This window comes from Copadichromis virginalis, linkage group LG17 (genome assembly GCF_057382275.1).
Source record: "Copadichromis virginalis isolate Kocher_CV1m ecotype Utaka linkage group LG17, C_Virginalis_male_GT1.1, whole genome shotgun sequence".
NCBI lineage: Eukaryota > Metazoa > Chordata > Actinopteri > Cichliformes > Cichlidae > Copadichromis > Copadichromis virginalis.
In genome coordinates this window covers 12,389,106-12,414,616 of record NC_140634.1, presented here as the reverse complement: position 1 = coordinate 12,414,616, position 25,511 = coordinate 12,389,106, and the positions used below count along the sequence as shown (strand labels likewise).

General features: G+C 39.9%; 1 protein-coding gene across 4 annotated transcripts in view; it reads right to left on the bottom strand.

Moving 5' to 3' along the window:
* Positions 1-24,401, bottom strand: part of nos1apa (nitric oxide synthase 1 (neuronal) adaptor protein a) — a 249,641-nt gene extending 225,240 nt beyond the window's left edge. For 2 of the 4 annotated variants that reach the window (XM_085437187.1, XM_085437188.1), the window contains exons 1-2: positions 23,907-24,400; positions 23,503-23,574 (exon numbers count right to left, since the gene is read on the bottom strand). In XM_085437187.1, the coding sequence (XP_085293313.1) occupies positions 23,503-23,574; positions 23,907-24,011 (177 nt within the window). In that variant the 5' untranslated portion in view covers positions 24,012-24,400. Of the gene's footprint in view, positions 1-23,502; positions 23,575-23,906 lie in introns of all 4 variants that reach the window. The other 2 variants (XM_085437190.1, XM_085437189.1) reach the window with 2 other exon arrangements.
* Positions 24,402-25,511: the final 1,110 nt, after the last annotated feature.

The window sequence follows — 25,511 nt, the reverse complement described above, 5'->3', positions numbered from 1 at the left end:
TAAGGTTTTGAAAGATTTACAGCAGAAAAACTGTAGTGTCAAATTCATTGAGACATCATTGAGACACGAGACATCATTTGAAAGCTAATATCACATAGTTTTTTTTAAATGTAGTTTAATTAGGATCTGGGGAACGCAAAGACCAACCCAAGTTGGGTGATCAATATCTTGTTGGATTTTTAGAGGTTAAAACATTCTAGTTTTTCCAATATATCCAGACTGCAGCTGTTGGTAGCTCGGAGGTGAACAGTGTAACCATTATTTCATTGCTTGTCACTGGGCTGCTTTATTAGGCCTCCCACAGGACTCATTAAAGTGTTTCATTGCTCTCCATGTCTCTAGTCTACTGTCCTTTTACACAACCACAAAGTGTGATATTTTTTTTTAAATCCAAAAACGAATGAGCCAATTGCAGCTAAATCTTGAATGTGAAAAAGTTATTTTGTTTACATCCTAATTTACATTTCTCCTCCTTTCTCCGAGTTTTGGATTTTCTCCTTCAACCGTATTCTCCTTATTGGATTTTTCACTACTTCTGTGGCAGACATGAAGTCATGATCTGCCCTCTAACTGGGTCTAGTTTGTACAACCAGCTAATGAGATGAAAAAAAAAAAACATCACTGTAACAAGCAGCAAATCAGACACAGCAAAAGCAGCAGTCATACATCTGTTAAATGATGGATCGTGCGTGTTCCTTGCTTGCATGGCTGCTGCAACTTCGGCTCTCTGATGCTGCCTTATCAACGCAGCTGGCCTATGATGCCTCAAAATCCACAGTACAGCTTGATTCATTGGACTCAGTATTTTTTTTTTTGGGGGGGGGGGGGGGGGGGTGCTAAGGTTAACCAAGTGCATTCTGGGTCCATGGCAAAGTTCCCCAAAGCTATTCAGAATCTACAACACAATGCTAGGACGAGAGAGAGAAAATGCTGATGAAATTTCATCATGCTGCTCTGCAAAGGCAATTTGTATGACGAGTTTGAGTTGGAAGAGTCACAGCAGAGCCAGAAAATGATTGCCACTAAGATGGAATTTGTCTTTCCAAAGACCTGTGGGATGTGAGTGGGAGGTTAGATTCCTAAATTTGTGTTTGAAACCTTCGGATGTGACTCCGTGACAAAAAAGCCTTAAAGGTTAAAGAAAACACTGAAGTTTTATGCTGTCAATGTCTTTCTGCTTTCTTTCCTCTCCCCAGCATCTGGTACTGAGAACATTGATATTTAAAATCCTCCATTGATCATATTTGTGTGCGTTAGGTTTTTTAACCTATTACCATTGCTAAGCATTCTCCTTCCACTCCAGTCATTTACAAGTACTGGAAATGGAAAAGAGGCAGAATTAAATTAATTACTTACAAATGAAAAGCGCTGTGTCGAATGAGGTTTGTTGTTATCGATCTAGATGGTCTCGTACGAATATCAACTTGATGCCAGAAAGAACCTTGTTAACAAGAAATAATTCTGACCTCCTGAACTCATGTAAGACTGGCTGAAGGCAATGCTCTGCAATGCAGCACATCAGCAGCAAAGGCAGCAGGTAAGTAAAGTCTCAGGACTGGTCATAGCCATTACAGATAAATGAGGATGGTGAGTCACTTCTAATGACGATACTAAGGACGGGATTGTATCTCTGTATGTTGAGGAGGTCAGTGACTTTTTTTTTCCTGGGAGTTTCAATTAAATAATTGAAATTGAGGCAACAACGTCATTAAAATGTCCCCCTTCTTTTTTCTTTCCAAGTATATCAACTCAGAATTTCATTTCTACACAGAAACAATTAAAAGCAATACTGAAGGAAACTGATGTGTCCCTTGTAATAAAAGGGTGACAAAGAAAGCCATCTTTTTTTGGCAGCAGTGCTCTGGAAGCCGGCTTGGGGTTTTTATCAAAGTGGTCTGTCATTTTAAAATGCTTGAAAAGAGTACATAGCAAAATGTAGCAATGAAATTGCCCCAAAATGCAGACCTTTGCTTCTCAACAGGAACAAGAGGCCCTCACATAATAAGTAATTTCATTATCAGTGATTATTTTGTTTCAATTAACAATTTCTACACTTAAAAATAGCTCTAAATCTACAAAGAAACTATGTAAATGTTATGGATTTTCTGTTTACCTTATATCCATTCATTTAGGTCCACTATGCAAAGTGGGGTAAATAAAATTGAAATTTTTATTTCAGTCAACAACAACAACAGATTATAATTTTACATAAAAGTACTCAAACAGTAACCGAAAAAGGAATAGGCTGAAGCCTTATGGCTTATATTTATAAATAATTTATCCTAATGCTCACAGTCTACGATTCTGGCAAATTCATCCAGCAAAATTACACTGTCCATGTGAACGGCAGGATTACAAATAGGTAAGTTGAATACTGAATATTTTCAACACAGGAAATACTGGCACAGATTGTAAGCATCCAGTGAGCAAAGGCATTTACAGTTTCGATTTTGTAAACCAGAGCAAATCAAAATCAACAACTCAGAGCAGACTGAAGCAGACCAACAGCGGCGTCTTTCAATCTGTCAAAATGCTTTCCTTTAACCCTTAATCGAAGGTTTTCGGGTGTACACTCACAGCTGTCTGGTGATTTCAAGTGTATTAGGATTTTATCAGTTAGATCCAAATAGAAAACAACAGACAGACACTGAAATATAGTGTCCTATAGACAAGGAACACATGAATGGTGAAGCACAGAGAGATGCCACTGTAGTGCTGTGAGTATAAAGACACTGGCAGGATTTCTGCATCTTCGCTGAGAGCAGCCTGTCATTCTCTGGAGCTCCCGTCCTCGCTTCTAAATGACAAGAACAAAGAGATGATGTTCATCGAAAAGTCTGACCGCCACAATAAAAGCCTGGCATGACAATCAATTAATGGTCACGTGTCACTGGGTTTCTCAGTGGTCAAGAATAAAAATATTAAAAAAAAAAAAAAAAAAAAAACACGCGAAGGACTCAATGTAGCAGCACCAAAACTCATTTTAAAGTTTAAAGGCCTCATATTTGCTGCACAACACCAGAATCATTTTAAGTGAAGAAACAACCGAGCAGCTCGGTTAGTGTCACAGTCAGTGTGGAATGAAGTGTGCCAAATAGAGGTGGGCGTGTTGTGCGCGTGTTGTGCGCTCTGCTGAGAAGGTGATTGGCTGCAGACTCCCATCTCTGCAGGACCTGTACACCTCCAGGACACTGCGGCGTGCAGCCCGGATCTCAGCTGACCCTTCTCACCCTGGACACAGTCTGTTTGACCTGCTCCCCTCAGGCAGGAGGCTCCGGTCCATTCGCACCAGAACCTCTCGCCACAAGAACAGTTTCTTCCCCTCTGCTGTTGGACACATGAACAATAACCATATGACTGTCCCCGCCACTAACTCATGACCCTACGCTGTGTCACTGCATCATTTCATGTCTGGCACTGATCATCACCTGCACTCATGTATATATCTTTCTACGTAGCACTCATAATTCTTATTCTCATGTATATATCTCATGTATATCTCATGCACATATCTTTTCTTCTACATAGCACTTTAATTCTTATTGTTTGCACTGAAGCACCGCAGCAATTTCCTAATGTTGTAAACCTCAACATCTGGCAATAAACCCATTCTGATTCTGATTCTGAATTGATCTGCAGATCAATAACGTCGATACTTTGTTTTTATCCTCCAAGTTCAGCATGTAGCCAACTCAATTGTATTGAATAATTTTTTGGAAATGAAAAAAAATATACCTCAGACACACACTATGGGAAAAAGTTCTTTTTGTGTTTGACGGTCAAGTCTATTTTATTTATTTGTACCATTTTTCCCCCCATATTTTACCATAGTTAACCAACAGAAGTTGACCCAATGTGCTTAAAGACTTGCACATTTACATTTCAGGTCTCCAAAATAATAGATGGAAAGCTGAAAGGTGTGTTTTGTTGAGTTAACGAAGTTATTGTGGAAAGTAAAACTCAAATTGTTTTAATGATCATTAAAATGTGGTCAAAATTTGATGATGATTCATCTCTTAAGTCATGACACACTGCTCTCCCCGTCATAAGCTGTGTTTAAAAGGTAAAATCATCTGCACTGATATTGGTAATACTGGCCAAGTATTTACTTGGTAAACTTGGTAAATACCAAAATTTGCAGTATCACACAGCACTCATGTCAAAATCAGCCAAAAGTCACATTTGATCATTTGCCAAAGAAGAAGAAGTCATACTGGTTCAACACCAAACATAACTACTTGTACACGACACTTGTTTCATCATAAATATCGACATAAATACACACGTAAACAAGAACGGACGTTCTACAGCCCGAGAAGGCTCAGCTGTGGAAAACACGCAACAGTTCTCAATATGAAACCAACACGGAGCTGTGCCGAATGAAACTTTTATCACTCTATTCAATATTCACTCGCTGCAGTCAAATTTCCACAATGTTGCCATCTGACCATAATCCAAAGAATTCCTCCGTAGCAGACCGGGATTGTCAGCACTCCGTCATCATCACCACATGGCTGTTGTTGAAATAATCAACCTTACAGTACTTCCAAGCACCACGGTGATGAAAGAAAGTTACAAAGCTTTCTTGAAATTGTATGATTCCTCTCTTCACTAACACAGAAACATGAAGAGGAGAACGGTGGAAACTGCAGCTGTCTCTCCTGTGCAGATGTCTGCAGGAATCTGTCGGGCTCAACTACAGCTAGCCTTATCAGTAGTGCTACAGCAAAGACATGTCCCACAGCAAAAAGAGAAGAAACAGGCAAATGAATTTCATTTTAATGGAAAGCATTAAATGTCTGAAACTGCTGTTGCTTATTTTGCTGCTGGGATAAAAGAAAAACAGACCATTCAGAATCTTTTTAATGCCATCATCTTTCAAGCGTTCCTTCCTATTAAAGACGAACATGATCAGTCAGTAGAAGGAGTAAATTTAATTTACTGCTGACAGCTGAGCATCTATACAATCACTGCCAACATAAAACCCTCTGCTCTAATTTACGACATCGTTATGTGGATACGTGTGAGCTCCACCAACACCCTGTGGATGTAATGGCAACAAACCAGCTATTTAAGGCCACTGCAGACTTAATGACACGGTCTACCTTTTGTTCGGTCTTTCATCCGACGGAGGGAATGAAGAGGAGAATTGTAAGAGTTGGAACAACGGGCTGGTGCTGCTCACATTTTTACTTTTAGTCAGTACTTGTGTTTTTTCATCTTTTCAACTTCTAGCGCTAAAATGATAGATGACGACGATGATGACGAATGGTCTCCATGCTACCTCATCCACCCAGCAGACTAAACTGAAATCAATTAGGAGGCACGCTCTCCACTGAAGTGTAAATGAGAGAATAGGTAAGATATCCATCATCTACTCCTACTCCTCTGACATGCATGCCAGCTGGGGTGAAAAACCACAGTGAAGAACAAGTCTGTGGTGTTTCAGAGGTTTGTGTGGGCTGATGTTTTGAACAGATACTAACTGTTGCAGTCACAATGTAATTAAAGCACATGCAGGATTTGGTTTGAGTTGCAAATACCATATATGTAGATTCACCAGCGTGTTTGGCTGCAAAAACAAGGTAAAAACAACCTGCTGAAGTTCACACTAGCATCAGAATGGAGAAGAAAGGTGATTTAAGTGACTTTGAATGTGGCATTTCTGCTGATGGCAAATGGTCACAACCATGTCTTGAGTTTGTAGAGAACAATGCGGAGAAACGAAAGAGAAGATATTTGAGTTCTTTGAGTCAAAATACCTCTTTGACACTAGAGGTCAGAGGAGAACGGCCAGACTCTTTCAAACTAATAGGAAGGCAACAGTCCGGCAAACAATCACTGATTACAACCAAGGTATGCAAAAGAGCATCTCTGAAAGCACATGTTGAACCTTGAAAGCGGCCACACTGTAAGGTCAGAACCGAACACATGCATGGACTCCGGTCAGATGTTGCTGTGTCTGATGAGCCTCGATTACTGCTGCAACACTGAAATGGTAGGATCACAATTTTACTTGAACAACATGAACGCATGCTCAATACCAACCGAGCATTTTGGAATGCAAGTGTTTCCATTAAGTGTGATGCTATCATGTCATTATGGACCAACATCTCTGAGTGATGTTTCCAGCACCTCGTTGAATCAATACCATGATGACTTACAGGAGTTTTAAAGGCAAAAGGAGGCACACCCCAGTAGCAGCTAGCTGCAACTTCACAACAGTTTGCGTACCATAGCTCTTTGACCAACATGATATTTCCTGAAAGCAGTAGAGTAACGTTTCATACACAAAGCTTTAAGTGCAAACAAATCATTTCATTACTATGTAACTACACTAAATTGCTCAGTTTCTCAAGCTTCATTTTTAGAAATAGAAATATGAATGGAGAGGTTGGCTCTGAGTCAGTTTTTGTTTCTGCATTCAAATATTTAATATCCTACTAGCTGTTTCTTTATCATTCATTGAGGTGAATGACTCTAGCTGAAAGAACGCCCTCCACACTATAGCAGATAAAGTTCCTTCAGAGGGAGCACACATGATATAAATGGTGTATTATAGCAAAACTATATTTCTCAGCCTAGTTAAAAACATCCTGAAAAGACAATGGTTGATGCCGCACCGAAAGCAGTGATTTTGTGCTGCTTTCCTGGATAAACTGTGATGGCACCATTTGGAAATGATTCCAAGAAACAGTTGCTGCAGCACCCAAAGATAAGCCAATGCAGACACAGACTCCTCATATTCAGTTCCCATCCTGTCAGACAGACTGAATACTGATCACCTCTTGCTGACAAGGTCCACCCTGTCAGCATATCTTCACATTTTTAGAACTGATAGGAATGTTTGTAATTAATTAGTCATGTAAACGTTTGAGGATGGAGAATGACGCACAACGAGGAGGTCAAACTCAACCACATAAAGTAGTTTAACTGTACATTTAATCCCTGAGATATCTCAATAAAAGAAAAAGAAGGGCACTTTCAACAGTACATTTCAGCTTTTTTACATCATAAAGACATGCTGCTGTAGTTAATGAAAGGCATCTTTCAGTGTGACTTTTTGGGCTTAAACTGTAAGGAATAAATGTGGAAAATTGCAGAGAAATTTCTGGTAACTCATTGCTCAGAATATCCGGTAAATATAAAGAAGAAAATGTTTGTTCATTCACAGAAAATGACTTGTTTTTTATTGATTTATTAATTAGTTTTTTTCTGTAATTTCTATAGTAAATGAGGGGAAAAGGAAAATTCTTAAAAACGGAATAGAATAGAAAGTATTGTTAAAGTATTAATAATATTAAGCCTTCCAGTTGTGAGAAATATAATAACCACTGATAATAAAAAACACAGGTTTTATGCAGAATCAGACATTCAGAATACCAAAGCAGCTGACTCAACAATTACAGAGCCTCTGTGTGCTTGTGTTTTCTAACATGTATCATTACAAATTCCACTGGATTATAACTAGTAATGTTAAAGTATTTTGTACACTTGCACAACAGATGTTTTCAAACCATATAATCAGTACGTTAGGGAGTAAAAGAAGCGGGAGTGCTGGCAACAAAAAATAAAAAATAAAACAGTCCAGTCAGAGAGAGCATATGAAAGACCAAAAAGAAGGAAAATGGCAATACAACAAAGACCGTTTGTGAGTTCAAGGCTTTGTGAGGAGTCTATCCACACAGCGGCTGTGGGGAAAGTGGGGTTGACAGCAGCAGCCGGCAGCTTTAATGAAAGTGTCTGTGGAGGGGAAAAGGTTTCATTAAAACCATATTGGAGGGCAACATCATTTCATCCTCGCGGCCACACACATGCAATGACACACACAGACTCTGGAGATCTAACAATCTTAGTAACCTCCTCATCATCATCCCCTTTCTTTCACTCTTTCATCTGTGGGTGATCTAAAAGGCAGCGAAATCATTTGCCTCAATGCAAGGCGGACGTGCTCTTGATAACACTCCTCGACTTGTCCGGATTTTCGTGCATTTAGGGAGAGTGGGGGCAGTTAGGTAGAGGAGTTGTTAACGCTCGCAGGAACTCAATGACTGAAATATACAAGACAAGTACAAGGTTTAATATTATTATTGTGTCACATATTTACAGGAAATGTCAGCAAACATGCGTGTGCATCTTTGATTTTGTCGAACCTCGTACAAAAGACACGGCTGGTTCCAAAACATTTTAAAAGGATTAATGGAAGCGGGGATGATGATTTGACAGACTCGAGGCTGACAAAATAAAAAGGAAAAGGCAGAGGAGGGCAGGGGAGAAAGGCGTGGATGGGAGCTGGCAGCATTAAGAGACAGGAAAAGGATGCAGATAAGCACAGGAGGGCTGAGTGCAGGATTGAGACGCAGCCACAGTGGAGAGATAGGAGGAGGGATGGTTGCAGTGGCGAGATAATGCCGAGGCCTGGGGCTGATAGATGAGGGCAGCTCCAAGGTCAGCCTGAGAGCAGCAGATGACTGCATAACATTATCACTTGGCTGCCGAGTGTGTGCACTCACAGATATGTGAGTTTCAGACCCTTTCACCAGGACGTGAAAGGGTCTGAAAATGTCGTATGCAAAAAAAAAATCATCATGATAATAAAAAATTATTTTTAATTTGAGATAAAGTCCAACAAAGCAAACACACACAGCAGACAGAGGTGAGTCATACTTTATAACAAAATGCTTCTAGCGATAAGTTTCAGAACTGGCATCTATCTTGAAATGCCTGGAGGATGTTATCTGCGCATGAACAGAATCCATGAAATAATTCAGAGTAAAAACAACTTGAAAGGTTGCTGACTTTGCACAAAAAGAAGGTTTTAAAAAGCCTTTTTTAGCCCTGGAAGTTATACTTCCACCCCCATCTTATCTGTTGCAGAACTCTCCCATAGTTTGCTTGGTACAGGCCATCTTAAAAGGGCTTCCATCTATAATTATTTACTGAACGCTCAAATAGCAAACAACACAGCAACTTGACCTTTAAATTATGCACTGCAATCTGACTGCTCCGATAGGCAGGACACAGTCACTCTATTTATCAGTGTTCTGCCTGCCAGTTCACCAGAACACTTTATGCAGATGACGCAGCCATATGTACAAGCTAAGTGTATATTCAATATCCAGTTTAGTAATGAAGAGATAGAGAAGGCTAAACATTTTGGAATTTTAGGAATTATTTAATAATTTAATAAAGAAGAAGATTTTACAGATGGTTGAGACCAATGTGAATCATTTTTAGCTAATATGAAACCACACACCCACTCTGAGCAGTTATTTATTTATTCTGTGATATTTTCTCATCTGTTGCATTTCACTAAAGGCATCATCATCCATAATTAAGCACTCACCAATATATACAACCAATCCCTGAAAATAATGGATAAAAATCCTTTTCGGTGGCATCATTGTCTCATTTATGACAAACATTAAAAAAAGAAAACTGGACCATGTTGAATGGTAACTGTAGAACGCTTTATGACAGATCTAAATTTGGACGATCACAGTGCTCAATAAAGGCTAGTGGTTTGCAAAATAGCCTCAAATTATATTTGTGATAATAATATTCAGGACTGTATTAAAAAACAACAACAATAAAAACGCTGAACAATGATTTCATTGGTAACGTCCAGATAGCAGCATTTACTAGTAAAAACAGAATCAAGGGCATTTTCTATCTTTGCTTACCAAAGAGTGTCATATTCAGTGAAGACAGAATACCCGATTTTCTTGCCAAAGTGTGCCAGCAGCAGCACCATTATATTACCATGGCACTGACACTTCCATATATAAAGGAACACAGCACAAGTTTAATGTGAGCCCAGGTAATTGTGTTTCCCTGGAGTTTTTACTAAAGTGTAACACATAACTGCTTAACCACTGTATTGCTTGTGAATGCTTCTTTGCAGGCTGCTGTGCTCTGCATTGTTATTTGACTCTTTTGCAAATGAAACATCACAGAGACAGCCCACTGATGTGAAAAACCCATTTATTTCAGATTTCCACGACACTCTGACAAAAACAATAACTAAAGTAACCTAACCTTGTAACTCTTCAAAAACTCTACAATATTGTCACACATTAAAGTCGAAAAATGCCTGGGATGTTTTATTCTGGATCAAGGAAAAAAACACACCCAAAGACCTGTTTTCCCACCATGTAACCACATCCACTGGCGGATGGGAATTACCGGATTCCAGTTAGAAGTGCGCTTCACAGCCTGGCTTTTGCCTTAAGTGCTGAAACAAGTTTGCCTCTACCTGTAGCAGGACCAGTTTTCTTACATAGTTTGCAAAGTACTGTGCTCAGTCGGAGGTTGCTAAAGTAGCTCCGTTTTTTTACACCCATGCCCGATTTAGGCTTCTATGTGAAATCCAATTCGTAACTTACACGTAACCAGAAACCCCTGTCAGTCCTACGCCATAACCGTGCACATATCTTGAACCTTGTACCTCCCAAGAAGTTAAACACGTCAGGTTGACGCAGCCTGCAACGACTGACTGGTGTGGAAGTTTATAGCATAGGGTTAAAAGGGGAAGGGAATGACACGTGGTGGTGTGTGTAAAGAGGAGAGAGAGTCGCTCTCGGTGAGAGCTGAGCTATGGAAAGCACGCCAACTATGGAGGCAGTTTGCAGGGAAGACGAGCTCTTCAACAACGACAGAAACTATGCAGGGAGGAGCGGTGAGGAGAGGCTGAGGAGGAGGAGGAGGCAAAGGAGAATGAAGGGAGAGAGGAGGGGCAGGAAGGAGGAGGAAAAGCAGAATGAAGGGGACAGAGAAGACAACATACTGAAGAATACAAGGGGGGGTGGGGTGAGGGGAACTGAGGGTGATAGGGATGAAGATAAAGCGCAAAGAGGTGGGGGGGGTGGGGGGGGGGATAGAAACAGGAGGTAAAATAAAGATAAAGTCTAGAGAGAGGAAGAGGAGAAGGAAACAGAGCATTATTAGATGAGGATAGGAGGACGGGGCTGACGGAAGCAGAGCAGCGAAAGCAGCCGGGGGGGGAACCTTGTTCCTGGCCGTGTCTTCATTTTCCACCTGTTCCTCAAGGCACTTCTTTAAAAGTTCACTTTCAACTGGAAAGTGGGTGCAGAGGGGAGGAAGTCTTGGAGGATCAGTGTGAGGCTGAAAGGTCAGTTTGCCAGAGCAATTGCATGCGCTCGTCCAATGGTGAGAAATCTGTAACTCTGATTAACAGCTGCTGGACGTGCCAAAACCTCAGTGCAAGGGTTTCCTTATGGTAGAAAGGTTCAAGTGGTTTTTGTGGAGCCTTGATCTCAAGACCTGATAGTTAAAGATCAGTGCGACGTCTGAGATTCAAGAAGACAAAGGGTTAAAGCAACACCCCCTACAGACCCAAGAGTAAAACAGCTATGGAGCTGTAATGCTACCAGTTAAAATCAGGCAGCTAACCAAAGACATCATAAGAGAGATGCTCAACATTCAAAGAATCCTGAGTAGAAGTGTTTGGGAAACCGGACGTGTTACTTGACTGATGCAAGTGCATTTGCAGTCCGCTGAGACAGGTAAGTTGGTGTTTTGAAGCTTAGTACACGCACAGTACAAGTTAAACCTACAGAAACGAAAACGATTTTAAGCTCTCGTCAGTAATTTACATTTTGTTTCTCCCTGCCTATGGTTTGACCGCTGACAAACAAATAATGCTCAACAAATTTACCGGATCACTGCCCAACGTAAGGTTTATGTCACAGCTGCCCGCAATTAACAGTACTGGAAATGACCAACATCATTTTTCAAATGTATTGTTTTGCATAAAAAGATGAAAAACATAGTAAAACATAATCATTATTTTTTTTTATTAAGATGCCAAATTACAATTTTTTATTTGCAATCATTGAATAGAATAAAACATATAATATTTTGATTTTCTTCTTAGGTGGTCTAACAAATTTGCTCAGCACCGTTCGTGTAGTTCTTTTGTCTTTGTGTCAATCAATGTGGGAGACCTGCATAACATAAAAACCACTAAAACCATTTTTTCTTCTCAGTGATGCAACTAAATTACCTTAATTCAAATCTGAAAATGTGCTTTTAAATTTTTTGGTTAAACAGTACATTTGAAAATTCATAAATAACAACAATGCAATCAGGCAACATCTCCTTAGCACGGCATCAACAGTGGACTGGGTTAGAGGCAAATGCCATCCACAGGTGTCACTCATGGAAAACCATGACAGTTGCCTTGCTGGGAAAAGACTGTTTCTGTTATTTTAGCTCCCAGCTGAACAAAACTGAGTGTGTGGGCTTTTAGGAAGAGAAAATTAACAGCTGTAAATCAATGGGTTTTGCAAAAGAAAATAAGGCACTTGACAGCAAAGTGAACAAGAAAACTAATAATTTCGTTCCAATTATCTTGTTTAGAAAAAAAAAAATCAAAATTAAAAAAAATTATATTTGCTGAAATAAAATTGAATCACCCAGCCTTACTTACTCAGGCTTCTCAAATTTTCCTACATTTACAACCAGTTCTTTAACCCACTACGGTTACAAAACTCAGATGAAAAAAAATCATGAAATGAAATCTGGGAATGCACAGTGAGCTTGAGATCCCCGTTTTGTCCGATCCACTGCCTAAACTCTAATACATTTCATTCGCAGTAATCAGTGATCTACATCCACTCTTTAAGGTTCTTACGTTAGGCTTTTCACTTCAATCATCGATTAATAAAGCAAAAATTTATACCAAAGAAATCATTTCTTTTTTGTGTGTATAGCACTTTTTGCTAGCACAGTATATTCCTGAATTTCACGCTGTCATTGTAGAGTAAATGATACTGTCAAGCCAGGAGCTCACAGCTGTAAATTACTGACAAAAGCAAAAAGATCACTTTTACATGAAGAAAACCTCACTCCAGCTCCATGACCAATTGCCTTTCACTGCTCAGCAAAAAGAGATGTAAACAAGCATTAAGAGGACAAATCAGGCCTGATAATAAAAGGAACATGAAGGGCACGTGTTTGCAAGTGTTTAAGACAGACAGAGGATAGTCTGAAGCAGGAACTGGTGCATGACGTCCAGTATGCTGGAGCAGAGAGAAACATCTCATCTCTGAAGTTTGATGTCATTCAGTTTATTTCGGACATATTCTAGCTACACCATCTTGCAGGAGGTTGAGAGCTGGGTTATGTGTCCTTACTCCAGGATCACTGTGGGTGCAGAGCAGAACAAGGACTACTATAGGTGGCTGGAGTCCAAAATACTGGTGCTGGTATTGATTAGCAGGAGGCAAAACCTACTGGAGAGCAGCTGATTATACCAGGAAAGGGACCTTCTGAAAGCTCCCTTTCCTCCCAGGCACAGCATCTCTACCACAGTACCTTCCCATGTTTACGCTGCAGGGCACAGCAAAGCAGCAACCAGCTCAGCACTCCAACAACGCCCCCCTTCAACTGTCCTGGATCACCACCGTCCTGCTGCCCGCCCCAGGGCACAGTCAAGATTCATTCTTTGGTTAACTGCTGACATTTATAGAAAGAAGGTGGAGGTTCAGGTGGCACGTTGGGCCACGTAGGGTCTGGGTGGAGTTTGAGGAAATTCCGGCATGAACCGTTGGGAGGGAGCCCTGCAGCATCTGTGTGCTATTACACTATATTATCTTGTCAGAGAAAGAAGATGAGCAAGTGAGGCAGCGGGTTGTGAACGGTGGCAACGGAGCATGTGGAGAAACATAAGCTAAAGGGGAAAAGATGGAGGCAGGAATCAAAGGAGGTAAAGATGTAATTGGAGTGCAGTTAATAGTGCTGACAAGGCTGTTTGCCTATTTTGTCATTGCAAGCTTAGAGGCAGTGGAAAGAGGTGTGTGCGCGCTCTCTTAAAACAGGAGTACAGCTTCGTCGTACACCAACATTCAAACCTGCTGGATCAGAGTTAATTCACTGTCTAAACCTGCAGCAAACACTTTATACGCTTTATATCTTTCAAGCACAGATACATAATCCTCCTAAAAAAACACTTTGATTTACTTTCACATCATCGCTTGCATAGGCCCCCTGATTGAAATAAGTAGAAAATATGAACACAGTGTTGCTCACACAGAGACTTTACTTTGGCAGGCCGCCCAGGTATATTTACAGCTCTAATAGTATATCTGCCAACTCAGAGTTCTCTTTTTTTCCATCAGTTCTAGAGAACTACACCATCCTCAATCAACGGACGGTCCTGTTTGATTTCCTTTTACAAGTTCAGTTGGTGCTAAATACCAAACACAAGCCTGCTCAGGTTGTTCCTGTAGTAGTCCTCAAAATTCATTCAGCTACTTCACCAGCCCCTTGTTCCTCAGTCAGATGGACTCCAACTCTGTTATCCCGAACTGCTTCTACTCAGGAGAGTACCACAACCTGGACGGTGGAGAAGTCATTCAAGCCCAGCTCACCAAGACCACAGAGAAGAAGAAGTGTTGCATGATTTGTTGCACACCTGTTATATGGAAATGTGAGTCTATTTAATCAGTGTTGTTATTCTCGTTCCCTCATTTGTCCCAACTTCACTTCACCCCCAACCAATCACAGCAGATTATGCCGCTGCTACTGCTAACTGTTGTGAATAATAAATGGAACATAGGAAAATGTTCATTTTAATTTTGTGAAGCATATGCAGGGAAACAGGGAAAATGCTTACACATTCTTTATGACTACTAACCAATGATAGGATGTTCTGTTAATCATAAAATCTGAAGAAATTTGTGTCTACGTGCTTCTGCGATCCAATTCACTCAACAACTTTACCACCAAGACTTTCCTCTTTTGCTACAACATCTGCTTTTCAAGCACAGACATGGACCAGGTATCTGTCAAATAGCTCCTTTTTTTTTCTTATTTTCTTGAGTGATATTTCTAATGTGAAATCAGGAGAGAAATCCCTCCTCCTTCAACCAGGAGCAAACTGGACAATTTGGTTGTTTGATATTTATCTGGGGGTTATTTAATGTTCCTGAGACTAAAATGTTAATACAAATTTCACAGGATGAGACATATTTCGGTGGCATGGCAGGCGTTAATAATAAAGTAAGAGGGGAGGGATCGAATTAAGTCTGTGTGGCCATTAGTTACAGCGAGGGCTGACAAAGACCCTGGTGTTTCGGAGAAAAAACCCCGTTAATCAGCCAGAGTTTCACTCGGCCTCTGATGAAGGGCAGGACGATGTGACAAGCAGAACAGATTGTTCATGGAAAAGGGGGCCACGTGCAAGAGGGGGATTAAATGAAAAGGCCAGGATAAAAGGTGGGATTACAGAGAAGAGCAAACAGAAAGACTTGCACATTTAGGACTACATATTATTCTTGATTGTAGCCTTAAATTTCAACAGAGAAGCCAAGCAGGAGGAGGTGTGTGTTTGCAAACCACATAAAGGCACTGGGTTGCTTAGTCACACATACACACAGTGTGTTGGAAGAGCTGAATATAGCTTGAAGACGACCAAGTAAAAAGCTTACAGACAGAAATGAAATGGAACCTCTCATATACACTGACTAAAAATTATGGGGAAGATTCTTAGTAAGGTGCTAGGCCACTCCGTTCCACCACAATAGCTTCAATTCCTAACAGCTTTGGATATCTTAAGTCTCCTGAACTACTCGCGAGACAGAATACCATTCTTAAACACTATATTCGCTCAGTCTGTGTTTTGATGATGCTTCCTGTGCTAAATTTCTACCTCAGATGACTAATCAGCAGTGTGCTGCTAGTGTTCCAAATACACCTCCATGAATATATTCTGCCAACTTCCAAATGTAAGCATATCGCCTATCCTTATCAGGGTTACCATGAGGAAAACTGTTAGTGTGGTGTGTATTGTCACCATAAAAAAGTCCTGTATAAAGAGTTACAATATTGTGTTCAAGGTCAATAGATTTATCACAGTAACTCGGACTATATAGAGCTATTTAAAACTTTCTTACTACCATTTTTTCCATTGACGACACATAGGCATACCAGGACTCTAAATATCATGTTATCTAATTAGGACTTTATAACATACATGACAATAACAGGTTATAACCATTTAAATACATGTACAATGTTCCTGGAAATACTATACTATATTTATATTACTGTAATACTATATACTATATTTATTGCAAAACATTTAAACACGTTTTACTTAATGAAGTGAATCCTACACGTACAATATCCTCATACATGAAAACAATATCAAATAATACTTCTAAGAAATAAAAAATACTGTTACTGAAAATTATGTATATTAAAATGGGTTTTAAACATAGCAAATAACAAAAGCCTGCACTTTGCACTTGTTTGTACTGCACTACAAACTTTTTTGTACTATAAGCACGACGAAAACAAAGTGAATGTATACAAAATACAACACTTTTCTCCTTAAAGTAAATACTGCCCTTAGAGTGAGCTGCTTTGGTGGAGGTTTGCTTCTTGTTTTTAACTTGGTTACAGTAAGTGGATTAGCGAGAATCCTGATTATTGCTTTTGTCCAAGAGCACCAACAGGGGGTCACTAGTGTAGACCCAGCCTATTGGGGCATTTGGCCCTGTTCACATGATAAACGGTGGACAGGACAGCAGAGTTTATCATGCTTCTACCAAGCTGGGGGGTGACTAAGGGCCTGACAACGGCCAACTAATGAACACAGAGGAAAACGTGTAAAACTTCAGGCAGTCAAAAGATGTTTACCTCTTAGGGCTGTTTTTAAAGAATGCAATGCTCCTTAAAAGCCTGAAAATCCTTTTTTAAACAGCATCATACAGATTAAATTGGGCTTAAATTTCAACCTTGACATCCGTTTTTGCTTTGTTTAATGGCTCAGTTCTAAAAAGTTACCACACGCTGCTTTTCAGATGCACTGACATAAAAATCATGCCTCCAACAGCACTGAGCTGAATAAATCATTACTCCATTAACAATTGAGTTACATACCATTGTTAATTAAGCCTTACATGTTTGAGCCTTTAGCTCAAAGAGATTCCTGTAACAACCTGAACCATAAGTAAATAATGGAGTGTGTATACATGCCATCTCTCAATCAGCAGCTCGCCAAACCCTCTGCTATCTGTAACGAACACGGTAAGTTAAATATTAGCCACTTCTTAAACACACTTACATGGAAATGACAGCCTGCCTGCTAGCACTTCGCTGACAGCTAGCATAGGATAAACCGCAGGGATAAACATGACATTGAGCAAGTGTCCCATAACATTAATGTAAACTACACAGAGGCTCATTATGATCACTTAACCTTCCAAACCAATCGTCTCAAACGATGAAAACGGAATTTAAGGAGCAACTGGGGGCGAAAAGGGAGGGCGGGTAATGAGCCAAACACAGGTCATTATTAGCGCACTTCATGACCTTTAAACTGTGACCTGAAGTTTGAAAAGGACCTCTGAGCTCTGGCCAAAACAAAAGAGAGAGAGCTTGAAGAACACAAAGAGATGCTTTAAAACACTCTACAAAGAAATTCATACATAAGCAAAAATGGTTTAGCATAAATCTTTACCACTTCAAAACAGCAAACACTGCGTTTTACTTAAGAGGAAACCCTTTGGATAAAAACCCTCCTTCACACTTCCTGATGTACTTATAAAGACAAGCACGTTTAGCAGGCTTCTTCATGAGCACTCCAGGAGTTTTTAGCAGGCCTCTACTGATCATCCATAAGTCACAAACGTGGTAATAACCTTTATGGACTAGTAGATCTACTCTGAGACAGTTTCTGTGTCGAGTCTGTGTAGAGGCGCAGTTTCTTATTATACCTGCCATCCAACAAGAAAAATCCCTAAAACCCTTTAAAGACAGATAGTGAAACAACAAGCGGAGAAACCAGGAACTAGTCAGCTAAACAGATTTTATTTGGTGTGTTTTAATACATGATGGCATAATCCATTTTTATCCACTTTCTTCCAACCTCTCCAATCCCCTAAGTGGTCCTTGAGCCCAGATTTGAGGCTGTTACACACAAAAAGCCCACTCGAACAAGGCTACCTTCAATTCACTGTTTTCTACATTTCTCTGTGCTGCACTTTGCTTACTGTTTATGAGCACCAACATGTTTTAGCTTGATGCAGTGCTGTTGAGTCTCTGGCTACAAAGCAAGGAATTGATGACATTTTTCAGAAACATATTATCTGTTTGTGTATTAGGTCTTTTTCTCAGTTTTGCAGAGCATATTTAAAATAGAATCAGATCGACTAATCTGATAATAGGATTCCAGGAATGAATAAGTGAAGGCTACCGTCATTTCACATTTCTTCAGCTTAAAGGACACTTCTTATGTTAACTTTCAACATCATATGTTTTTTTATTTTTCTTCGAACCCCATTTTTTTTTTACCTTTTACTAATGGGGGTCTCTTCTTTTACCTCTTTTCACTCTCTGCATTCTTACACGACTTTGTATTTAATCATTATTATTATTAATATCTGGATCTCTTCCACGGTGTGTCTTTGTCTTGTGTTCTAAACTGTGATTCAGTTCACTGGGAGGTTTGAATGCGACGGGCTGTTTCCACTGACCTGACATGTCCGTGTTATTTCCCCAGCATTACTCTTCAGAGAGTTAGTCAGCGTGGTTAGCCACTCAGACATATTAAACATAAAGCCATTGATCTACTGTTGCTGCGGTGAGGACGAACAGTATGTAGGCATGTATGGAAAATACCAGCCAGGTTTACAGAGATCTCACCAAACTGGCTGTTTTTCCCGGTTTAATTTTCGACCTCATTAACTGCGGCTCAGTGTAGATTTCACACTAAATGCCGGCTCTTTTTCTACTGTAAATTTTTTAATGTACATATTCAAACACTTTTCAGAGAGCTTTACCATAAATTAGTTACTCTACAACTTTCTACATGCCATTTACCTCTGTAAATACAATCACACTGCACTGTTCACAAGAATCTGTCAGTTTTGACATTCTGTAGTATATCAGCAAGAAGCTGCAGAGTATCATGTAAAGCAATCATCACAATGCAAAAAGAAGATTCAATACAAATAAGTCACACAACAGATGAGTGTTTGAAGGTCCTTCATAATGCAAGACATCACTTCTTAGAAAGTCCATTTATTAATTCAAGCGGATTACATGAACAGAGCAAAAGCTTCTTTACTTCATTAAAGTCAATCAAATAAAGCAGGTCAGCTCTGGCTGCCAGTAATTAAAAGACTTTTTATCCTGATGGAGAAAGGCTGTCACTTTTACCAATAATGCTCACCTGTCAGCACTACTAACTTTCTGCTTCATTAGTTGTCCCCTTTCTGTGGTTGAAGCAGTTAATTCTCTCCTTGTGAGGACTTGAAATATGAACACTGTTCATATTTTCTGTCTGAAGGGAAATAAGCTGAGGCAGGTGTACACAACAGACATAAACTATACATGTTTGCACACAGTCGATAGAAAGTCTAAGGCAAAGGTACAAGCAACTGTACAATTACTTCACTGGGCCACTTAGCATAGCTGTCTCCGTGATAATTACAGTTTGGTCACATTAATGTGATGTTGTATCAGGTCCTCAAGCACAGTGTGAAGCTGGATGAATTAAGTCACGGTTCAGGGATATTTAATCATTTCAATTCTATAACTTCTTTGCTGGGCGGCACAAGAAGGTTATAGGTTCATATCTACTGAACAAAAGACACATTTACAGAAGAATACAGCCATTCTTTGGTTGCCATTTCAGTGTTTCCTCTTTAAATTAAATAAGAAGTTAATTACTGTACTGTATTAACTGAGTTTCTGGTCTTTCTTGGAACTGTTGCACGATATTTGTTTAGTCACATTTCGCTTATTCTTTGCACTGCGTGCTTAAGGTGATACTACATTTAATGTACAGTATCCCTCCCTTAGTTAATTATCACAGCTTCCTCCTTCCTCGTGCCACACGGTTAAGGGAGTGCTACTGTATTTAATGTAAGCACTGTTAAGACAAACACTGGCCAGACCAAATTATTCCCTACGGGAGTCTGTTCTATGGTGGCCTATTTCTAGCTGAACTTTGTACTGTGTTCGGTCACACAAACATCAGGAAATCAAAACCACGGTGATCAAAAGTCTCTGAAATGAGCTGAAAATAATCATCACAAAACTGCTACATGATTCAAACGTAAACATCTTTATTCCCACGAGTCTTTGGGCTCGCAAGAAGGAACAACTAATTTTAATAGAGCACAAGACTGTTCAGTACTGTAAATATTTCCTCTCAGTGCCTAACTGTATTCACAAAGATTGCACATTACTGTTCAAAACCTCCATCCAATTTCTGCAGTGGACAGTTTGTGCAAAGCTTTACGACAGTTTGCTAAAATGCTAACTAAAACCCAGACTAATAAACTTGCACTGTGCTTTCCAGCCACCAGCTAATTGGTGCACCGAGCGAACACAAAGGTCCTGGTTCAGCCTGACAGCCAGAGGAACTGACAAAGCATTTCCATTTCTGTCTTTTACGCACTCCAGCTCCACCGCTGTGCTCTTTCAGCCCTCACAAATGTCTCGTCAGACACATCTAATCTTCTCATCCCATGCTGCTCAGTCTTCCTACAGTCAGTTAACCCAGCAAAGGGCGATTAATGAGAAATTAATCTCTTTAATTCACTGCAAAGGTCTTCTCTTCTTTTAACCAGATAAGCTGCTGCTGCACTTTTCCAGATTATGATAATAATAAAATTAATTTATGAAGACCAGCATGTAATACAGGATCCTCATCTCTGACTGGTCTGTAGCTGACAGGGAGAAAAAAGGCAAAATAAGACAAGAATGCATTTAGGTGGATTTTATTTTATAGCTCTTTCAATCTGTATATGCAAGTCTATCTTTTCACTAACAGAAGAAAGGAAAAAATGTGACATGATCCTCATTTCAGCTTTAACAAAACAGGTGGAGAAAAAAATCTTTATTAAAATATATCTTTGTCATTTGATGATTCACTATATAACTGCAAAACAGACCCTGAGTTCCAAAAAACAGGAAAAAAGTTCATAAATGCATTAGTAACTTTTTCAACATTACATTTCTTTCAGCTGGGAAGTTTCACTAAGTGAAGTGAAAACTGCTCTTCCCATCTGTTAAGTGTTTTTCTCCATTCATTTCTGGAGAGATCATTAATCATTCAACAGCAACGTGCAACACAGTGGGTGTGTTTACTCGTGTGTGTTTTTATGTGTGTGCGTGTGTGTGTAACAAAACGTCAAATCCTGCCGGTTTTTGCGTTCGGCTCCATTCTAGGTGCCTATTTCCTGCTCTGCACTGTTGTCTGTTTGTTATCAGCTACCAGCTTACAGGTGACTCATGCACACAATGAACAATGAAACCATACATCAACCGGTTGCCAGGCAGCGTCCAAAACTTTGACTGACTGCAGAAATGGAGTCTGATAGTAACCTTGCAAGAAAAACACAAGCTGCAGGAAAGCATCATTTTGACTAACTTTCACAAATTTCACAAGCTGCCGGTGTTACACGAACATTTCAATTAGAAACAAAACATGAGTGCCGGTAACAGTCAGCTTTGTTTGGTAGCTGTCATATAAAAGACAAACCAGTTACTGTAATTGTGGCAGGGAAATAGGAAGTTGTGTTCACATCTTTTATGATTATTCATCACACTACTGCATTTCAACACCACAGAACTTGGAACCTTGGGAAAAACTAGCATGTTATCTTTTGTCTAGGCATTGTTCTGATTCCACTTTTATGTTGCTGTTCAGGGATCGCTTCCCTGAACAGCTTCCCCCGGAACTTTCTTCAGCTGCTCAACAGTAACAGCCTGGGAAGCGAGGGGAAAGTTGATCAATTCCATAATGAAAAGCTCTGTTTTGATGTGGTACAAATGAAACGCACAACACTGATTTTTATTTTTATTTTCTGTACAATTAAACTGAAGAAGGACCAAACATTTTCAGGGATAGATAATATACGTCAAGAATCAAGAATAAACACTGTAGGCTGCAAGAATGTTGCTTGATGCCCAGTTGTAGTCCTTAATCCACAGTGAACTGGTTTTATGGGGCAACTCTAACTGCAAGGATAAATAAAGGACAGCGCCTCTATAGCTCCCTTTGTTGTTTCTTTCTAAGTGAAACTAACGGCAAAGACGCATGATTGTCTCTGCCAGTCATAAACCTGCTGAAGATTACAGTGTTTCTACTTTCGGTGATTTCTTTTCCTACTTAAAAAGTCCAGATTTTGCATAAGGTGTAAGCGTGTACTAATCAGTAAATGAATGCCCTAAAAGTAATTAAACAAACCAATCATTTCTGCATTTACCAAAACATACTGGGGCATTCCAGTGCAGTTTTCTTACATAATCACTGAGTGGAGACTGCTTCGGCATACTGGTAACCCAACTCAAACAAAATGCCTTCAGAGTGACTCCTGCAGCGCCCCGATCCCCAACGTGATCTCCATTCCAAGTTTGATACCTGTGGTTTCCCTCCATTGTGTTGTCCAGCCAGTGTCAAACCATTTTCACACCGGAGGAGCCAAACCAATGCTCGTTTTCTTGCCAACAACAACAGCTGCCATGGCAGCATTCCGGGAGGTCCACTTTTTAGGAGCAGGTCACTTCTTTGTTAAAGGGCCAACGAGAGGGTTTTTTTTTTCAACTCTGCTCAAAGGTTGAGCAACTTGCTGAAATGAGCCAATGGCAGAGCAAAACTGAAGTCTGTTAATGAGGGAAAAGTGTCAGCATTTTAAAATAAAATGTCAGCATGTGTGTGGGGGGCACAATTTTCTTTAAAACCACAAGATTATAAATAGGGACAGAACTAACACTTCGTTTCCACCTACAAGTTCAGCACCAGTCCCCGAAAACATCAACACCTCCAACAACCTACATCAGCTTGCCGCAATATGATTGGCAGACACATTGATTAAGATGAAGCCTTCTTTTTGGGAGTGAAAAAGCTGTAAATCTTGGATTTACACAGCAGAAAGAGGGGGGGAGAGAGGGGGTAAGAGTCACACTCCAGTGCACCGCTTCAAAGGAAACTTCAAAACACTGATGGAGCACATGGGAGACCAAACCTCCCACCAGGCAAGACATGTCAAAGACACTCAAAGGGCTCCACGTTTAAACTCCAAGGTGTGTTCACACAAAACCAATGCTAAATAACAACACTGTGGCCTTCTCCAAGTCAGTTTTACATGGCCTCACATGGTAATCTGACATGTGATTTAAGCATTATATGTAAAATTGATATTTAAAAATCCAACTGAGTCTGTCTCTGAATTAAATGAGTACAAATATTAGAGGAAGCATAATTGCAGTGCTCATTATTAGAAGTAATAACTAAGCTATAAGCCTATAATAAGCTAAAGTTACGTTCAGGGTCCAGTTCAATAGCATTGCGCTCTTCCATCATAATTAGCTTCGCAATGCCGAAAAGTAAACAGATTTTAAAAGAAAAAGAAAAAACCGTGGACAACGTGGAGTCGTGTCCTATCAAATGATGTGGAAAAGGAAAAATATGAAAAAATGCAAGATTTTAAACGGCGTCCTGTCAGGCTCCCTTCCACTCACCCGTATTCTTCTCATCGCTGCCACAATCTCCACTCGGCTGCTCGGCCGCGCCACATCCAGACTGCCAATGTACTAAAATATGACAGGTACAGCACATTAGTGAAAAAGGAAGCTGACTTTCCTTTAATTTCAAACACAAGTTCCTACAGTAAGGTAATAATCAGCCCAGCTTTGGGCAACTTTTACCTCTTGACAAGCTGACAACTTAAGTTTACTGCGTGAGCACAAAACAAATTCTCGGGAGACCCAAGAGTCTTATGCCAGTTACCTGTTTTGTTTACGGTATATACGAGTTAAACAAGGCGCTATTCAGGCACAGGTTAGTTAACGAAGAAGACTCGGTGACATAATAAAATATAAATGAAGTGCTGCGCTAACCACTTCAAAGTTACTTGGAAACTCACCTTTGCCTCGAAGTTGATCCCATGCTGGAATGCTTCCTCGTTGTGCAATGGGATCCTCAGATCGTGCCCATCATCTACGAGGTTGTACTTGGTTTTCCCAGGCATTTTGTTTCATCCAAATATTCCTACTCCACGGTGCCAATAGGATATATGCGGGAACAGCTCGGTTTACCGGGGATAAATCCAAGAAAACCAATTCCAAATCCGATCAGTGAATGTTCTCCATAGCGGCAAAGCGTCCCGACGCTACCACACCGCCGTCAACAGCGGCCACAACTTCACCGGCGCTCCGGGAAACTGCCGGCCCGCTAACGGTCACCGCTACGGCTTTAACGACACACGCAGGCCGACACAAACAGCGTCATGCGGGGACAGATGTGTTTTCCCGACTTTTCCTGTGGCGAGTGTGGAAGTTCGTCGGGTCCTGCCTCCGGTTCAGGACTCCCCCCACCCCGCCGCCCTCATGGAGGAAAGGTGTGATTGGAGGAGTCCGGGGATCCCGCCTGTTTCCATTGGAGCAGAGACGCGCCGTGGCCATGAGGAGGAGTGGCTGAAACGCTCGTACCTGCCCCCTCCACCCCACAACCTGCCCCCCTCCCTGTTTACACACACACACACACTATAATGGAAATAACCTGAATGACACCTATGCAAGTGGCGTGTATATTTACAGGTGTTTACTGTAAACGCTGGCTTTGGTCAGCAGTAAAATAACCTGTATGTAAACGCACTGCCTGGAGACTGATGCAAAACGATGTCCTTCAATTAGCAGAAAAGTAAATTAATTAAAAAATGTTGAATTTCATCTCTTGTGATGTTATTTAACATTTTTGGAGAGATATTGTGAAGAAGAGATAGCACGCCTTGCTTTTGATCTTTTTGCCATTAAAATAAGAAACACAGCCTTACAGGTGTAGCAAGAACACAACTGGGATTTTGAATTAAATAAAAAGGACAAGGCTACCAACTAGTGGCCACATCTGCTAACACCTAGTGGGAAGCTACTACATAAACGTACAAGTTAAATATATTGTGATTTTTTTTAAAAGCACACCGTACTTTTATAAATATTTTTATGAATATTTTTTTTTAAAAAAGGAACCGTCACAATAAAACATGATTTTTTAATGTTATACTCATATTAACATCAGGAACTTATAACATGTTATTTAAAAATTACAGTAGGCGTCTAAGTTTTTATTTAAGAAAAATAGAAAAACCTCACTTAGTAGTTTGTTATAATTGTTTACATCTTCTATTCAGAGTCTTTCTGAATAAATTTAATTGAACTTTTTACATTTTATTTTATCTATTATTCTGATGTCTTTTTCTCAACACATCATTTTGAAACCTTTAAATATTACAGGCTTCAGTATTGGGAAAAGGAATTATGATACACTATTCTAGATGTTTGCATTGCATTGTTTTGTCTCACTCCAAAAACTCAAAATCTTACCAAGTATATTTGTCTTATTTCTATTCAACTTAAAACACTTAAAATAAGACAAAATCAGCTGCAGAGCAACATTTCAGTAATATATAGGGACGTAAGTGTAATGAGATAATTTTGACTAGAAATAAGACAAATATACTTTTTTAAAAAGT